General features: G+C 42.2%; 1 protein-coding gene across 11 annotated transcripts in view; it reads left to right on the top strand.

Moving 5' to 3' along the window:
• KCNH1 (potassium voltage-gated channel subfamily H member 1) overlaps positions 1-13,615 on the top strand; it is a 347,125-nt gene that overhangs the window by 41,621 nt on the left and 291,889 nt on the right. For all 11 annotated transcript variants that reach the window (XM_039531620.1, XM_039531621.1, XM_039531617.1 and 8 more), the window contains exon 5: positions 13,459-13,577. In XM_039531620.1, the coding sequence (XP_039387554.1) occupies positions 13,459-13,577 (119 nt within the window). The remainder of the gene's footprint in view (positions 1-13,458; positions 13,578-13,615) is intronic.

Below are 13,615 nucleotides of genomic sequence, written 5' to 3'. Positions count from 1 at the left end.
AACACCTGTCACCATCCCTAATGAAGAACAACCTTTAAATTAAATAGACTCTCTGCCAAGCTGCATGGAATGGTTTTCTTTTTATTGTTATGTGTTTGGGTTTTTTTTGTTGCTCTAATCAAACTAGAAAGTGGGTTTTGTAGACGGAAAGATCTGTCCCATGGAAAATAGCTTTCTGCCAGGCACCTCGTGGTTGTCACTTCACTCTGACAAGAACTGACTGCAGAGATAAATCAGTATTAGGTAGTAAAGCTAGCTCTGGCTTATTCACTGGGAATGAAGTGCATTTAACCAGACAACAAAGTGAGTTTCTTTCAGGAATGATAGCCTGTAGTTCTCCCCTGCACTTCTGCTGAAACCAACATTCTGCTGAAGAGCCTAATGTGCTATGGACTTGGGAGCAGAGATTTGTTTTGTCTCTGAAGATAAGGACACATTTGATTTTGCAAGAGGAGTAAGTAGGAGAAAGAATCAAACATTTGAAGAAGTCACACCTGGTGGATCCCTGGATCATACGGTCTACAGTGGTGGTGATGATGATGCTTAGCAGTTTCATGTCCAAAGCAATGTACATTGATTAAACTAATTATCCACACAGCATCCAAGTTAGGTGGGTGTTATGTCCTTTTTACAAATGGGCAAACCGAGGCAGATAGCTAAGTGCCAGATTTTTGAACTGTAGGTGCCTAAAACCAGGCATGGAAGTAAAGGCATGATTTTCAGAGGCGCTAAACTCCCACAACTTCCCCAAAAATCCTCCTCTGACTTGGATGAAGTGACTTGTCCAAGGCCACAGAATGAGTCAGTGGCACAGCTGGGATTAAAACTTGAGAGCTGTTGACTCTCAACCCTACACTCATTCTCCAGACCTTGCTGTCTCTTCACATAACAAAAGCTACATGATGCTATTAGTAAATCTTCCAATATTAGTCCCAAGTCTACGGAAGTCAATGAAGTTCTACCAGTTTTGCATTGGTGTGGGTGAAAAACCTATTGCTACACGTGCAAGTCAGAAGATGTGATACCATGGTAATAAAGCTGGAGATATATTAAGGTTTATGACAGTACCTGCAACTCTTTTTACTCCCTGCTACTGCTTCTTCCTAGAGGCTAGCTCCGCTCCGTCCCTACACACAGTAGACTTGCAATGATTTGATGAATTAGAAGCCCAAGGCCTTACAAAAATACATGTTGTCAGACACTTTTATCCCCGTATTTATTAGTAGAGCTTATTGAGCCTCCATATCTTGCATGAAAAAGTTGCATGCCTGGTAGGTGGCTCACAGGGTTGTGGAGGGGAATGAGAATATTTTTGGAAGATGTAAGAGGTAGAAAAACTGGTTATGATTTCAGAGGAACCTTCAAGGAATAAACATTAGGGGTCTGAGTTTTGAAGAGGACACATTCTTTGGGCCACATACAAACTTGTATTGGCATTTACTGTAGAGCTGATCACAACATATTTTAAATGAAAAATGGCTTTTTGACCAAAAAGAGTACATTTGCAGAAAAATTTAATTTGAGTAGAAATTTTCCTAATTTTCTACAAAAAAAACAGGAAACCCAAAAGTGAACATTTTTATTGAAAATGACTTTTGGGTCTTTTTGCTGGAAAAAATGAAAACTCTTAGTGGGAAATTATTTTTCAAAATTTCCTATGAAAAGCCTCTAGTTTAGTGTGAGTGTGCAGGCAAATCAGTTATTTCATATGCAAATCTCCAGTTAAACACCTAACAGTCCCTTTACACGTGTAAAGATCTCATTTGCATGTGCAGTTCTGTTTAGTTTCGTATGCAGTGATGTAGCCCTAGCTGCCTGATCATTTGAAATCAGGCCCTGTAGCTCTGCTTATCAAAGCAATGTTATCTTATGCAAAGAGTAGCTGTCTATTTATCTCTGCCCATTTAAAGAGCAGTGTATGGCTTGGCCCGAGCACACTTAGCTATGAATATCTTAGTAGCCCACTATCGAATGTTTAATTTCAAGCATGTTTTTTTGAGCTGTCAGAGTCCTTGTGACTTGCTGAAAGATGTGTGTGTCTAGCACTAAGGACTGGAGATTGACATGTATACAAAAGCGAACAGGTATCTTTTATCTGAAGATGAGTAGAGGAAGGCAGAGATGAAAATGGTACCGAGATCACCTATTCATTTAAAAAAAAAACCCTAGTAATCAGACATTAAAAAGGCTGAAATTTGAAAAATGTATGGCTTATGCTAGGTACGCTTCTAATTATAGGCTCTTTTGTTTTTTGGTTCAAAGAACTCGTTCACTTTTAATACTGCATAATTTATGACTGCCATGGAAATTTAAGTAAATTTGCTTTTAAACATAGCTGCTTTAAAAATAGCATGCACTAAATATAGCTACTTGAAAAATACTATAGGTCAGTGGTGTTTGAAGATATAAATAAAAAAACTTTTTTCTTCCTCCCCACACATGTTCCCCTTAAAATTTTTTGGAAAAATTTAGCCTGGTGCAATGCCATTCAAGTCGATTGAGTTATCAAGTGGCAAATTCAGCCATAATATATTTTATGTGGCCCTCATAGCAGGCCCTCTAGAATGTCCAGTATGTCTGTCTGAAACTAATCTATTCTTTTGCCCTTTTGGTTTATGATTACATGAGGTTTGGAGCACTCCAAGGAGCAGATATTCAAAATGATCTCTAAATTTGAATGCACAGTTTTAGGGACATGGTAATTTGTGCATGTAGACAGGATTTGTATGTACACATTGAGTAGTCAGACATTCAACAGGTTGACAGGAACAAGTATTTGTGCATGCAAAGGAATGTGCGCAAAACTAGCGGCTGTGTTGAGGTCCATTTGAAAATGTGGACTGGAGGGAGCTCTGCTGACTTACACCAGCTCAAGATCTGTTGCTTAGATCCAGTGTTTTTGTTTTCATTATTTTTATAACACAAAATAATGCGGGTGAAAGATTGCTGGCCTGTCATCTCCTAAACTGCTATGTTTCCAGCAGTAATGGTTATAACTGACACTGCAGAAGAGGTTTTATTTCGTTTTGTGTTTATGATAATCCTTTTGATCAGAATCAGAATCAGGGCTGTGAAAAACCCAACTGGCTTTGTTTGCTTGGTTTATTTTAATTCAGAAAAACTCCTACCCAATGGTGTTTTCTGGTCTGTGTGGTTTTTGTGTTTTGAGTGGGGAGAGAGGGGAGATTTTTTCCCCCCTTAAATAAGTATTTACATTAACATAATTTATATTTGAAGGTTTTTTGTTAGTAGAAACATTAGGCTTCAGTTTCAATGTCTGAATGAAACCTTTAACTTAAAAAACCAAACAGAGAAGTGATGAGAACATAAAGACTCTTGTTTATGCTGCTTAAGTCAATTAGGACAAATAAGAATGTTCTAGAACTCTCTAGAAAGGAATGGGAATGAACAGAGTCACTGATGATTGGAGAGAGGTGATTGGTGGGTGAAGTTAGCTGTAACTGGATATTGAAGAGAAGGGAATGGATGGAAGTGAGAACTGTTCAGGAGCTTGGTTTGCTAGAATACAGACAATTCTAAATGCAGATGGTAGTGTGCTAATCTGATAATACATATCCAGCTACCCCATCCTACTTTTTCAGTCTTCACAATGTTAAATTCATGAGGCAATGGCTTTTTAATTCTAACTCTAGGAACTGAAAGTTGCGGATCAATGCTCCGACTTGGCTAGTGTTTAGTAATTACTATAGTATTCAGCGTATGAAAGGATGTGATTCATCTTGAGTAAGCTGAAGGAAGTGGTAGGAAACAACTGAATGAGCTGAAATAATGAAAACTGATAATTCTTCTATAATAAAATGTAGACATTGTCATGTTTTCGAACCAAGTTACAAAGGGTCCAGGTTCCTCTCAAAGTGCAGAAAATTGGCTTCTTCCAATTTTTTTGAAAATGAAATGTGCCATTGAATGAAACTTCATCTCTTAAAGTGGAAGAGGAAAACACTGAGTTTGATGATCCTGCAAATAGATTTTTTTTGATGCTGTTGTTCTCACTGAAACCTAGCTGCAGTAATAATCTAAGTCCCTGTTCCAGGCATTCTAGCAGCTCTTTCACATTAACTTTTTTCAGGAGCAATCCGTCTTCTCTTCAACATCAAAAAGCAGCACAACTCCTTGGTAGTGATTGTGTAAAGACAAATGAAAGGAAAAACTTGATATTAATAAGAGAGCTTGAAACCTTCTTTTATGCCAAGATCTTCACCTTCAATGTAGCACAAATCAAACAGTCTAAAGAAATGACTGAAGTGTGCTTCGTCCTATATCAGCTTCTCCAGACCAACTGAAACTCACTGGTCCACTACCCGATGCTGCAAATGAAGGAACAGGAGGGGGAAAAAAAGGAAAAGCTTAACATAACATTGGCACTAATTCAGGATGGTTGGTTGAACCTGAGAACCTACACAACAATCGTTATAAGTGTCCTTTCAGGAAAAATGCATTCCTACTCATTGCTATTGATTCTGTATCTGAAAACAAAGCCACAGAATACCATGTTCTAGCTGCTGAAAAAAATATGCAAGATTGCAGGGTAAAGTGTCTTTGCCATTTTCTCAGAGAACAAAAATTAAAATGGAAAAAGATGAGAAGACTTCTTGGGTGCACTCTTCCTCCATTTCTGAGATATGGGTGTAGAACACACTATTTAAACTTTTTTGAGAAAGAAGTCAGACCTAACACAGATCTGAAGCACACTGTGGAAGTTCAAAAAGTATTCTGCAACCACCATTTGCATCATGGCTGCCTGATTGAAAAAGCAAGACTAAAAAAATTGTTTGTATTACAGTAGTGCCCATAGGCCCTTTCTGAGACCTGGGGCCCTATTGTGCTGAACACTGTACACAATGAAAAAGAGGCAATCCCAGAACTTACAGTCTAGATTCACAGGAGTAACAAATGGTGGGAGGGGAAACAGAAGCACAGAGAGGTGAAATTACTTATCCAAGGTCACACAGTAGGTCAGTAGCAAAGCTAGTAATAAAATTCACATCTTCTAACACCCAATCTAGTGCTGTCTACTAGATCGCACTGGCTCCATAAGGATAGATGCTCACCTTCTCAAGGGCACCTGGGAATTCTCAAGAAGACTGTGTTTGTATCATTGCACCTAAATACTACAGTGTATTGAAATTTGCACTGAGCACAAGGAGGACTCTGTTAAAAACATAACATTGCATTTTATACAACAGCTTATGGAGCTCCCTCCTGGGGGACCTCTGGTTTCCAAAAGTGATATAGACCCTTATTCCTCCCTCTTGAGGACCTTGCTTGTAGCAATCTGCATGAAATTTGGAGGAAAGAGCACAGGCTTCAGGAGGGAAGGTGGCGGTAACACCAGGAAGACAGTCTGTGTGCACATGGCTGGATTGTTAGCTGCAGTTGCAGCAACTCTGTAAATAGTTCTCTTAATTAAGATCTCAGTTAGTTTTAGAAACATGGAGTCTTCTCCTAGTATTACCCAGCATGTGGTACGTGAAATGTCAGTGACCCACCTTAGCATCATTGGGGCCTGGGTTCTTTTGCACTCAGTGCCTTCACCTAATGGCCCAATTAATAAATTAACAGACAACGGCTATGATCTCTGGGAGATTACAATGTATAATTACAGGAAATCCAGGGCCAGCAGACCTATTACTCACAGAATGTATAGCAGTACGTTAACAGAATGGAAAGGGAACAGGCCAGGGAATCCAGGATCTCAAATAATTGAGTAACCAGCCAGTCCCCCAGCAGTGAACATGAAATGTCCACAAACTAAGTAAGAATATCAAAATGCCTCAAAAGTCTCCCACAGGCTGCAGTTTGTTGTTGGAGCTCAGTGAAAAGGTCTGGTACACCTTCCTGGTACGCTGATAGTTCTCCCCTTCCAAGGGAAGGGGTCTGTAGCAGGGTGGTTACCCTGCTCCTGCCCTGAAGGGCTGGAAACAGCCCTGGGGGAAGGTTGTGGCTGGGAGCTGCTAAACTGGACTGATTGGGAAGTGGCTGCAGCTGGGCCATGCCCCAATCAGGCTCAGCTGGCCTGTATAAAGAGGCTGTGAGCCAGGAGCTCAGCAGTCTCCCTCTGCCTGTAGAGGGAGAAGGGCCTGGCTGCAGGGAGCTGGAGACGGGGCACCTGAGTGAAGCAGGGCTGGGGAGCGGCAGAGGAGCTGGGGAGCTCCAGCCTGGAAAGCCCCAGGCTGTGGCCTAGCATAAGGCCAACAGGTACTGGGGGTTGCAGAGGGCAGCCCAGGGGTAGGCAAAGGCAGCAGGTCCAAACCCCCCTTGCCAGTTATGAGTGGCTGATACTGCAGTCTGCCCCAGGGTCTGGGGGCTAGACAATGACTGACAGTAGCCAAATACTGAGGCAAGGTGGGGATAGTGGGTGGGAATTTCCTGGGGAGGAGAGACACTAAGACTGGGGGGTTACTGCTAGTGGGCAGCACCCCAGACAACAGGGCACTGGGGTCCTGGGAGGGACACGGGGCCAGAGGACAGGTGGATCACTCAGAGGCCTGCAGAGGGCACTCCTGGTTGGCAGTGAGCTAATTCCCTGAGAGACCAGCAGGAGGTGCCGCAGGGGTGAGTCCGCTCCTCTATAGGGCCCCCGTGCAGAGGCAGCTTACCAGGCAGAGCTGGCAGTCAGTCCTCACAAGCAAAGCAGAGTCTTGGGGCTCAGTCTCTCCTTTGTGGAGCTGGGGTCAGTCCCAAGCCCTCTGACCAGGTGAGACAAAATGGAGTCTCCCCTTCTGTTGCATGGTGAAACTTCTGGGCTGAATTCCCTGTGGCTGCTGTAACCCGATTCCCTGTTTCCAGGAGTCTTCTACAAAACCGCCCCTGCCTAGGCTCAGGTCACATGTGCAGACTCAGAGATGTTTTTGGGGGTCTGCAGTTGGTCACCCAGGCATGGCAATTGGGCTCTGGCCAGGTAACTCCTGGTCTCAAACATGAGGCCTGTCCAGGCGCAACTCGTGTGCTGGGGACGTGCCAGCTGTGAACAGGCTTTCTGGTGCCTGCAGTCAGTTGCCAGGCTTGTCTATGGCGCTCCTGGTCTGGCCCCCACAGAGTGTTTGTGCCTCTCTAGCAGGTGAGATCAGCAGTCTGTTTACACAGTTTCTGTGCCACAGCTGGGAGAGAGCCTCCCAGCCTGCTCAGAGAGACTTGTGCTGCAGGGCTTGGACTAATATGCCTGGATGTTGCGACATCAGCAGTGGCTCAATCTAGACACCCAAGTTTAGACCCAGGGGGCAGGGTGGGCTTGTGCTCGGGTAATTAGCCTGAGCCTACACTGGTGCCACAATGTTTGTGCAACTAATTTTAGCGTGCTAGTGCAAACCCCACTAACATGAATCTGTTTACCTGGGCTGGGGGGTTCGCTCCCATGGAGTTAGACATACCCTTGGGAATTGCTTCTCTCAAGCCTCCAAATGGCTAGTGGCCTTCGCTTACAAAAGCAACTGAAGCAGATTTAGGGGGGACTTGACAGGTCACAAGTGGAAGACACTACTCTTGTGGTCTCAGTATAAATCTGGCTTGAGTCAGTTAACAACAAAAGAACTAGAACTTCACAAGAACAAAATAGAAAATCAATTCAGCAAAGTGGTGGGTTGTTTCATTTTCTTAGCCAACATAACTGATGCCTAATACAAAGGCCATAATGGAGCCCAGAACAGGAAGAAGAGGATGTTGAAACATGGCTGATGGTTTTGTGATCCTGAGTTCTTTCCTTTTCTTCTAGCATTCAAGATTGAAGGTCTAGCTTTCTGCCCACCTCTACGGTTGCAAAGGAGGTTGTATCACAGTAGTTGCATCAAAAAGATGAAAAATTGTGACAGTGAAGTCATGGACAGCAGGACAGTTGAATTCAGAATTTTGTCTTTTTAAGACCTCCACTCTTATTGAGCCAGCTCCGTACTAGTGGAGTGAGTTTTAGTATGTTCAGATTGGTTTGGTCAAAACTTCATCACAGGACAGGTGCTTAACGTGTCAACAGAAGAACAAAAACAGGAGAGTGAGAGGCAAGACTATTATTAGATTGGCTACTGTTATTGTTCTATTCCAGAAATGCAAGCTGGCTTCTTGGACAATATTATATGTACTTTTTGATTGTTTGAAAAATAAATAAGCTTATAAGGTGAATTGCATAATGAGTGTCTTTGAGTTTCACAATACAATTTAAATTTTTTTTTTCAGAGGAAAAAAGTGGGTGGTTTCAGGTATAGGAAAATGCCTATCACCTTGGGGGGAAGAAAACAACTGTTTAATGTAGGTGGTGTAGTCTGTTCCCCCTCATGGTGGCAGGACTGATGCCATTATACCTTTTTTTGAAACATGGGTCAAATCTTGACTTTAGAATCACAGCATCGGAGCTCCTGGTCTTCCTTTGCATTTTGTTCCACTGCCTGATGGCTCTTACTTTTGGTGTTTTTTCTGATAAGTTAGAGCAGAGAAAGTAAATAAGTCCATCGCTTCTTGGTCTGTCTTTATTGACTAATGAGAGTAATCAGTCCTTGCCCTAAATGTCTGCGTACCTACGGGCAATTTGTGTCTTTCTTCAGGCTTCTGTAGTAATGTGTTGTAATGAGATCAAGAGGGATTCCTTCCTCTTAGGGCACTGAGACACAAATGAGCATTCTACTGTAGGTGCTGTTGATGCCAGTGTTGTCTCTGTGATGCCACATATAGAACCACTGTGTACACTGGTGTTTACACCATTTGCTTTTCCTTCCATTTAAAAATAAAAGGATGGTGTTTTACACTAATTGCCCAAAACACAGCAGTATTGCTACAGTAAGCAGTGGGGTTTAGACCATTACTGCAGAATATTCCCAGCGCTTTTAAATAAGGAACAGAAATGAACAGAAGAAGTGAGAGAATCTCTCAGCTTCATAATACCTAATGCTACTTGAAAAGCATAATACACTTTTTGGCCATAGATAGGCTTTGCATCTACATGGCACTGCTTAAATTTCTGTAAAATTTTAATGACATTTACTTACCCATTGTTCTACGGTAAAAATTTCACAAAGCTCAGCTCTGCTTAAGGCATACTCACATACTTATTATGCACTCTTCAGGCACAGTGCCTGATTCCTCTTCCAACTGTAAATCCAAGGCAATTCTATTGAAATCAATAGTTACAATGATGTAAATCTGGAATAAGCAAGAGGAGAATTGGGCCTGCAGTCTCATTATAGGCAGTACTACCAGCTCTGCTTATATAGTTGTTTGCATGACACTTCTCTTTATATGATCCTGTTTTCAGTTGCTTATAACTTTGCCCAACGTTAACTGTTTGGATTGAAATTTTCCTCACCAGGTGTCTGCCACAGGCTGAATTTATTTTTAAAGTTTCATCATCAATGGTTGAGCCACATCGGAGAATGAGATTAGGTTCAAATATCTTAGCTTGTCCATGGTAAAAAAAAAAATTCCTATAATTGTTTCTGAGACATTCTAATGCTTTCATTCTTTGGAGGAAAGACTTGAAATTGCCCTGGGCCAGGGATGTGCCTTTTGCCATCCCTGTGAAAACAGCTCAGATTTGGCTAAGTTATAAGCCTTTGAAAAACTTTGTTTCCACATGCTCAGTAGAGACTTGTTAAAGTTTGTCAACAGAATCCTGAAGGAATTTAATCTGTACTGAGCATGCTCCTGCCCAGGGCTGAGCAGGATTTTCCCTGAAATTGGTGTTGTCTGGTGCCACAGGCCATCCTGGTCATGGAAACCAGAATTAAGAACAGGGAGAGTCTCTCTGATCTCAGTGCCCCCTTGCTGGTGACCACGCAGTATGGAGGAGGAAGTGACCTGTCTCAAATGCAGAAGGGACAAGAACCAGACTGGAGGGTGCAGGGGGTGTAGATTCAGACAAGAAACCTGGGATGGGAAAACTGGGATGGGGAGTTATCAGGAGGAGGTTTAGAGAAGAGCCCCAAGAATGATTAAAGGATTAGAAAACTGTCTTGTAGTGATAGACTCAAAGAAAGCAACTTATTTAGCTTAACAAGGAGAAGGTTAAGGGGTAACTATATTAATTTATGAGTACCTATCTGGAGAACAAATATTTAATAATGTCCTCTTCAGTCTAGCAGAGAAAGCTATTCCCCAATCTAAGGCTGGAAGCTAAAGCTGGACAAATTCAGACTGGAAAAAGCTGTACATTTTTAACAGTGAGGGGCAATTTACCAAGCATCAAGATGGATTCTCCATCACTGATATTTTTAAAATTAAAATTGGATATTTTTATGAAAGCTATGCTGTCGGAATTATTTTGGGTAAATTCTGTGGCCTGGGTGATAAAAGAGGTTGGATGAGATGATCACAATGGTCCCTTCTGGTCTTGGAATCTATGGAACTAAGACTGAGAACTGGGAAGGGGAGAGACTGGGACTCTGGACAAGGAGCCTGTGGATAGACTGGGATGAGGAGCCTGAGGTGGGGGAGAAGACTGGGACTTGGACAGGGAGGTCAGAGGATTAGAGTAGAACTGGGATAAGAAGGGGAGGTGGGGAAATGCAATGAGATGCTGCAGGGGGGCAATGGGGAAAAGACAATACTAGAATAGGGACAGACTGAGGGAGACAGGGACAGAAGGGTGACCACTAGAATAGACTCCCATCCTGAACGTGGAATGGGACCCCAGATTTCCAAGTCTCCTCATTCTTCTGTTCTCAGCAAATATCTGTAAAACCCACTGGCAATGTGTGTCTCATCTGCCTCTACCCTGGTCCACATAGAGGATGACAACCTACTACTTCTATTGGTAAATCCATCAACTCAAGGGGCAGATATCCTTGCCATGGATCTAAAGGTTCCAATCCTGCTGATAACCCATGTGCGTGTCAATATGATTCCATGGTTTGCTTTTTAAAAAAACCTAGAAAATTACACACACACACACCCAGGGCAGAGTTTGAATAGTGTGAATTAAATAAGGCCTAGGGCCACACATTGTTCAATGAAGTTAAAATAAAATATTGAATAGTTGCTCATTAATTGAGCTCTGTCCATCCTGTGCACTAAATGAGGCAGGGATCCTGGTGGGAGAATTGTATGTGATCATGTAATTTAAAGACTGTATCTTAATGCATGTGGACAAGGGAGTCACGTTATGTTTGTGTGGACAGCCTTAATTCTGGCATTTCCTGTCCCAGTGCTTGGCTTTGCAATGTTTAGGTACCATTTAACATATTTTGTGAGTAATCTTTACGCACAGCATAGTATACTTCATTTCAGCACCACGGACAGCATTAATTGCTAATAATACTCATATGGTGTACATGCTTTATTTATATCACATACTATAAAGCTGAGACTGTAAACCCATGTAATTCTATTTACTGACACTTGAACAAATTCTCCCCCAGTTTCTCTGGATGCACAGCACTGTAAATCCAGTGATCTTGATTTACAGTGGTGTAAGTCAGTGAAGAATCAGGAGTAACTCCGGTGAAGTCAGTGGAGTCATGCGATATCCAAGTTATGTCAAAGGAAGGTCTTAGGGCCAGATTCTCAGTTTGTATCAATGAGTATAGATCTTCTAAAGCTAATGGAGACACACCAACTTACACCATCTCTATTAGCTTTAGAAGATCGATGCTCATTGACACCAGCTGTGGATCTGGCCCTTATGAGAACATGCTGGGGGAAATTGCTCCTAACACCTATTGGCCTTCTCAAAGTTTTGCCTGAATAAGAAGTGAGTAATGGCTTCAGGACTTGGCCCGTTAATGTTAATGAGACTTATTCATAGACAGCAAGGGAAGAATATTCCCTTAGAAATATACTGTGTTAAAAAGCTGCCATGAAAATGTATCTGTCTGACTATTGTGAAAAATAACAGATTTGGGGCCAATTAGTATACTTGCACTGGAGTCAATAGAGCTGTGCTGATTAACCTCAGCTGAGGATTTGTCTCTGTATTTTGAAAAGTGATCTGTTTCTCTGAAGAGATAGCACACTGGTTTGAGCATTGGCCTGCTAAACCCAGGGTTGTGAGTTCAATCCTTCAGGGGGACATTTTTAGGGATGGGGCAAAAATCTGTCTCGGGATTGGCCCTGCTTTGAGCAGGGGGTTGGGCTAGATGATCTCCTGAGGTCCCTTCCAACCTTGATATTCTATTATTCTTTCTGGGGCAAACACTGTACTCCTTACTCAGATCAGATTTGTCCCAGTGGATGGAAATGAAAAGTCTAATTACTGTGGAATTCTACAGGAAAGAGGCAGTTGGTTCCAGCCAGCTCTGTCAATCAGACCTTCTTTAAAAACATTGGGAGAGGGGGTTGCTTCAATGTTGGCTTTGTAAGAGACATTCTTTGCCTCAACAATTGTTTCTTTGTCTGATTCCACACCTTTTTAAGGGTTGCTCCTTTGCACTTTCCTTAAACATATGTCAGATCACCTTTTATTTAGTGCAAACACATTCCAGCAAACACTTTCACAACAGGGCATTGACAGGAAATGTTCAAAGTACTGTGCAGCACTCTAACCACTCAAATCCCAATGACTTTAATAGGAGACTTGCACATTAGCAATCCAGGCTGCTCTTTAAAAATAGTATAAATTCTTTTCTTAATGGAGTCAGAAGGTTATGGAAGCTTTCCCAGGAGCAGAACCACATTAAGAGAGACAGTCTTCAAGGTGCTAAGCACCCTTAATGAGATGGCCAGTGACTCCCAGAAGGCACTAAGTATCTTGCAGAATTGGGACCTAATAATATTTTTCTTTTAGGAAGCTAGAGAAGTCCAAATGCATGTTCTAGCTGAGTTTCTGTGATTGCAAAGTAATGATCATAAAAATCATTGTTACTGCTAACTCTGTCGGTGTTTTGTTAAAGGACCCTTATTTTGAGGGGTTTATGAATCACTTGTAAAAATTGTTCTGGGCTAAAATTCAGCATATAAATTCTCCCCAGCAGCTGAATGTTTTTGCAAAGTTTGAAAAAAGTATTTGCTTTTTCCTTCCTCTCATCTGCAGAGGGTATAAAATCATGTGCTGGTTTCATCTGCGCTTGTTTTTGTTAGATCATATAGTATGGTCTATTTCTTTGCTTACATCCACACCGTCCCCTACACATCTGGGACCAGATTCAATTTTTGTTATAACTCTCATTGTTCCTGATTCTGGTCTCTTACCTGGATAGGCCAGGAGCATCTCCTGCATTGATGTGAGATCTGAATCAGATCACTTATTTCAATAGGTGATTATTCCAGGGCAGAATTTTGTCCCCAGGAAAGACCCAATCCAAGTAACTGTCCTCTTGCACAGCCATTGAATTGCCACACTTTTTGGCCACTTTGCCACATTGACACCTGTTTACTGACTCACTTCCACCTGGCATGTGGTTAAATTTTACCACGTTTATCACTGCTGAATTTGATCCCTTGAGTTAGGAGAGTCATCCTGAATACAGTTGCATATTGGTGCTTGTAACTCTTGTGTAATCTTTGTTCTGTTTTCTCAAGGCTGGGGGAAGTTTGCTCGCTTGACACGAGCTCTCACAAGCAGCCGGGGCGTCTTGCAGCAGCTTGCTCCAAGCGTGCAGAAAGGAGAGAACGTTCACAAGCATTCTCGACTTGCCGAGGTAATGTCTCATTTCCCTGAGAGAGAAAGAGTATGGAG

Source organism: Mauremys reevesii, linkage group 3 (genome assembly GCF_016161935.1).
Source record: "Mauremys reevesii isolate NIE-2019 linkage group 3, ASM1616193v1, whole genome shotgun sequence".
In the NCBI taxonomy this organism is placed as follows: domain Eukaryota; kingdom Metazoa; phylum Chordata; order Testudines; family Geoemydidae; genus Mauremys; species Mauremys reevesii.
The sequence above is the reverse complement of the archived record's forward strand: the minus strand, read 5'-3'. Positions and strand labels throughout refer to the sequence as shown.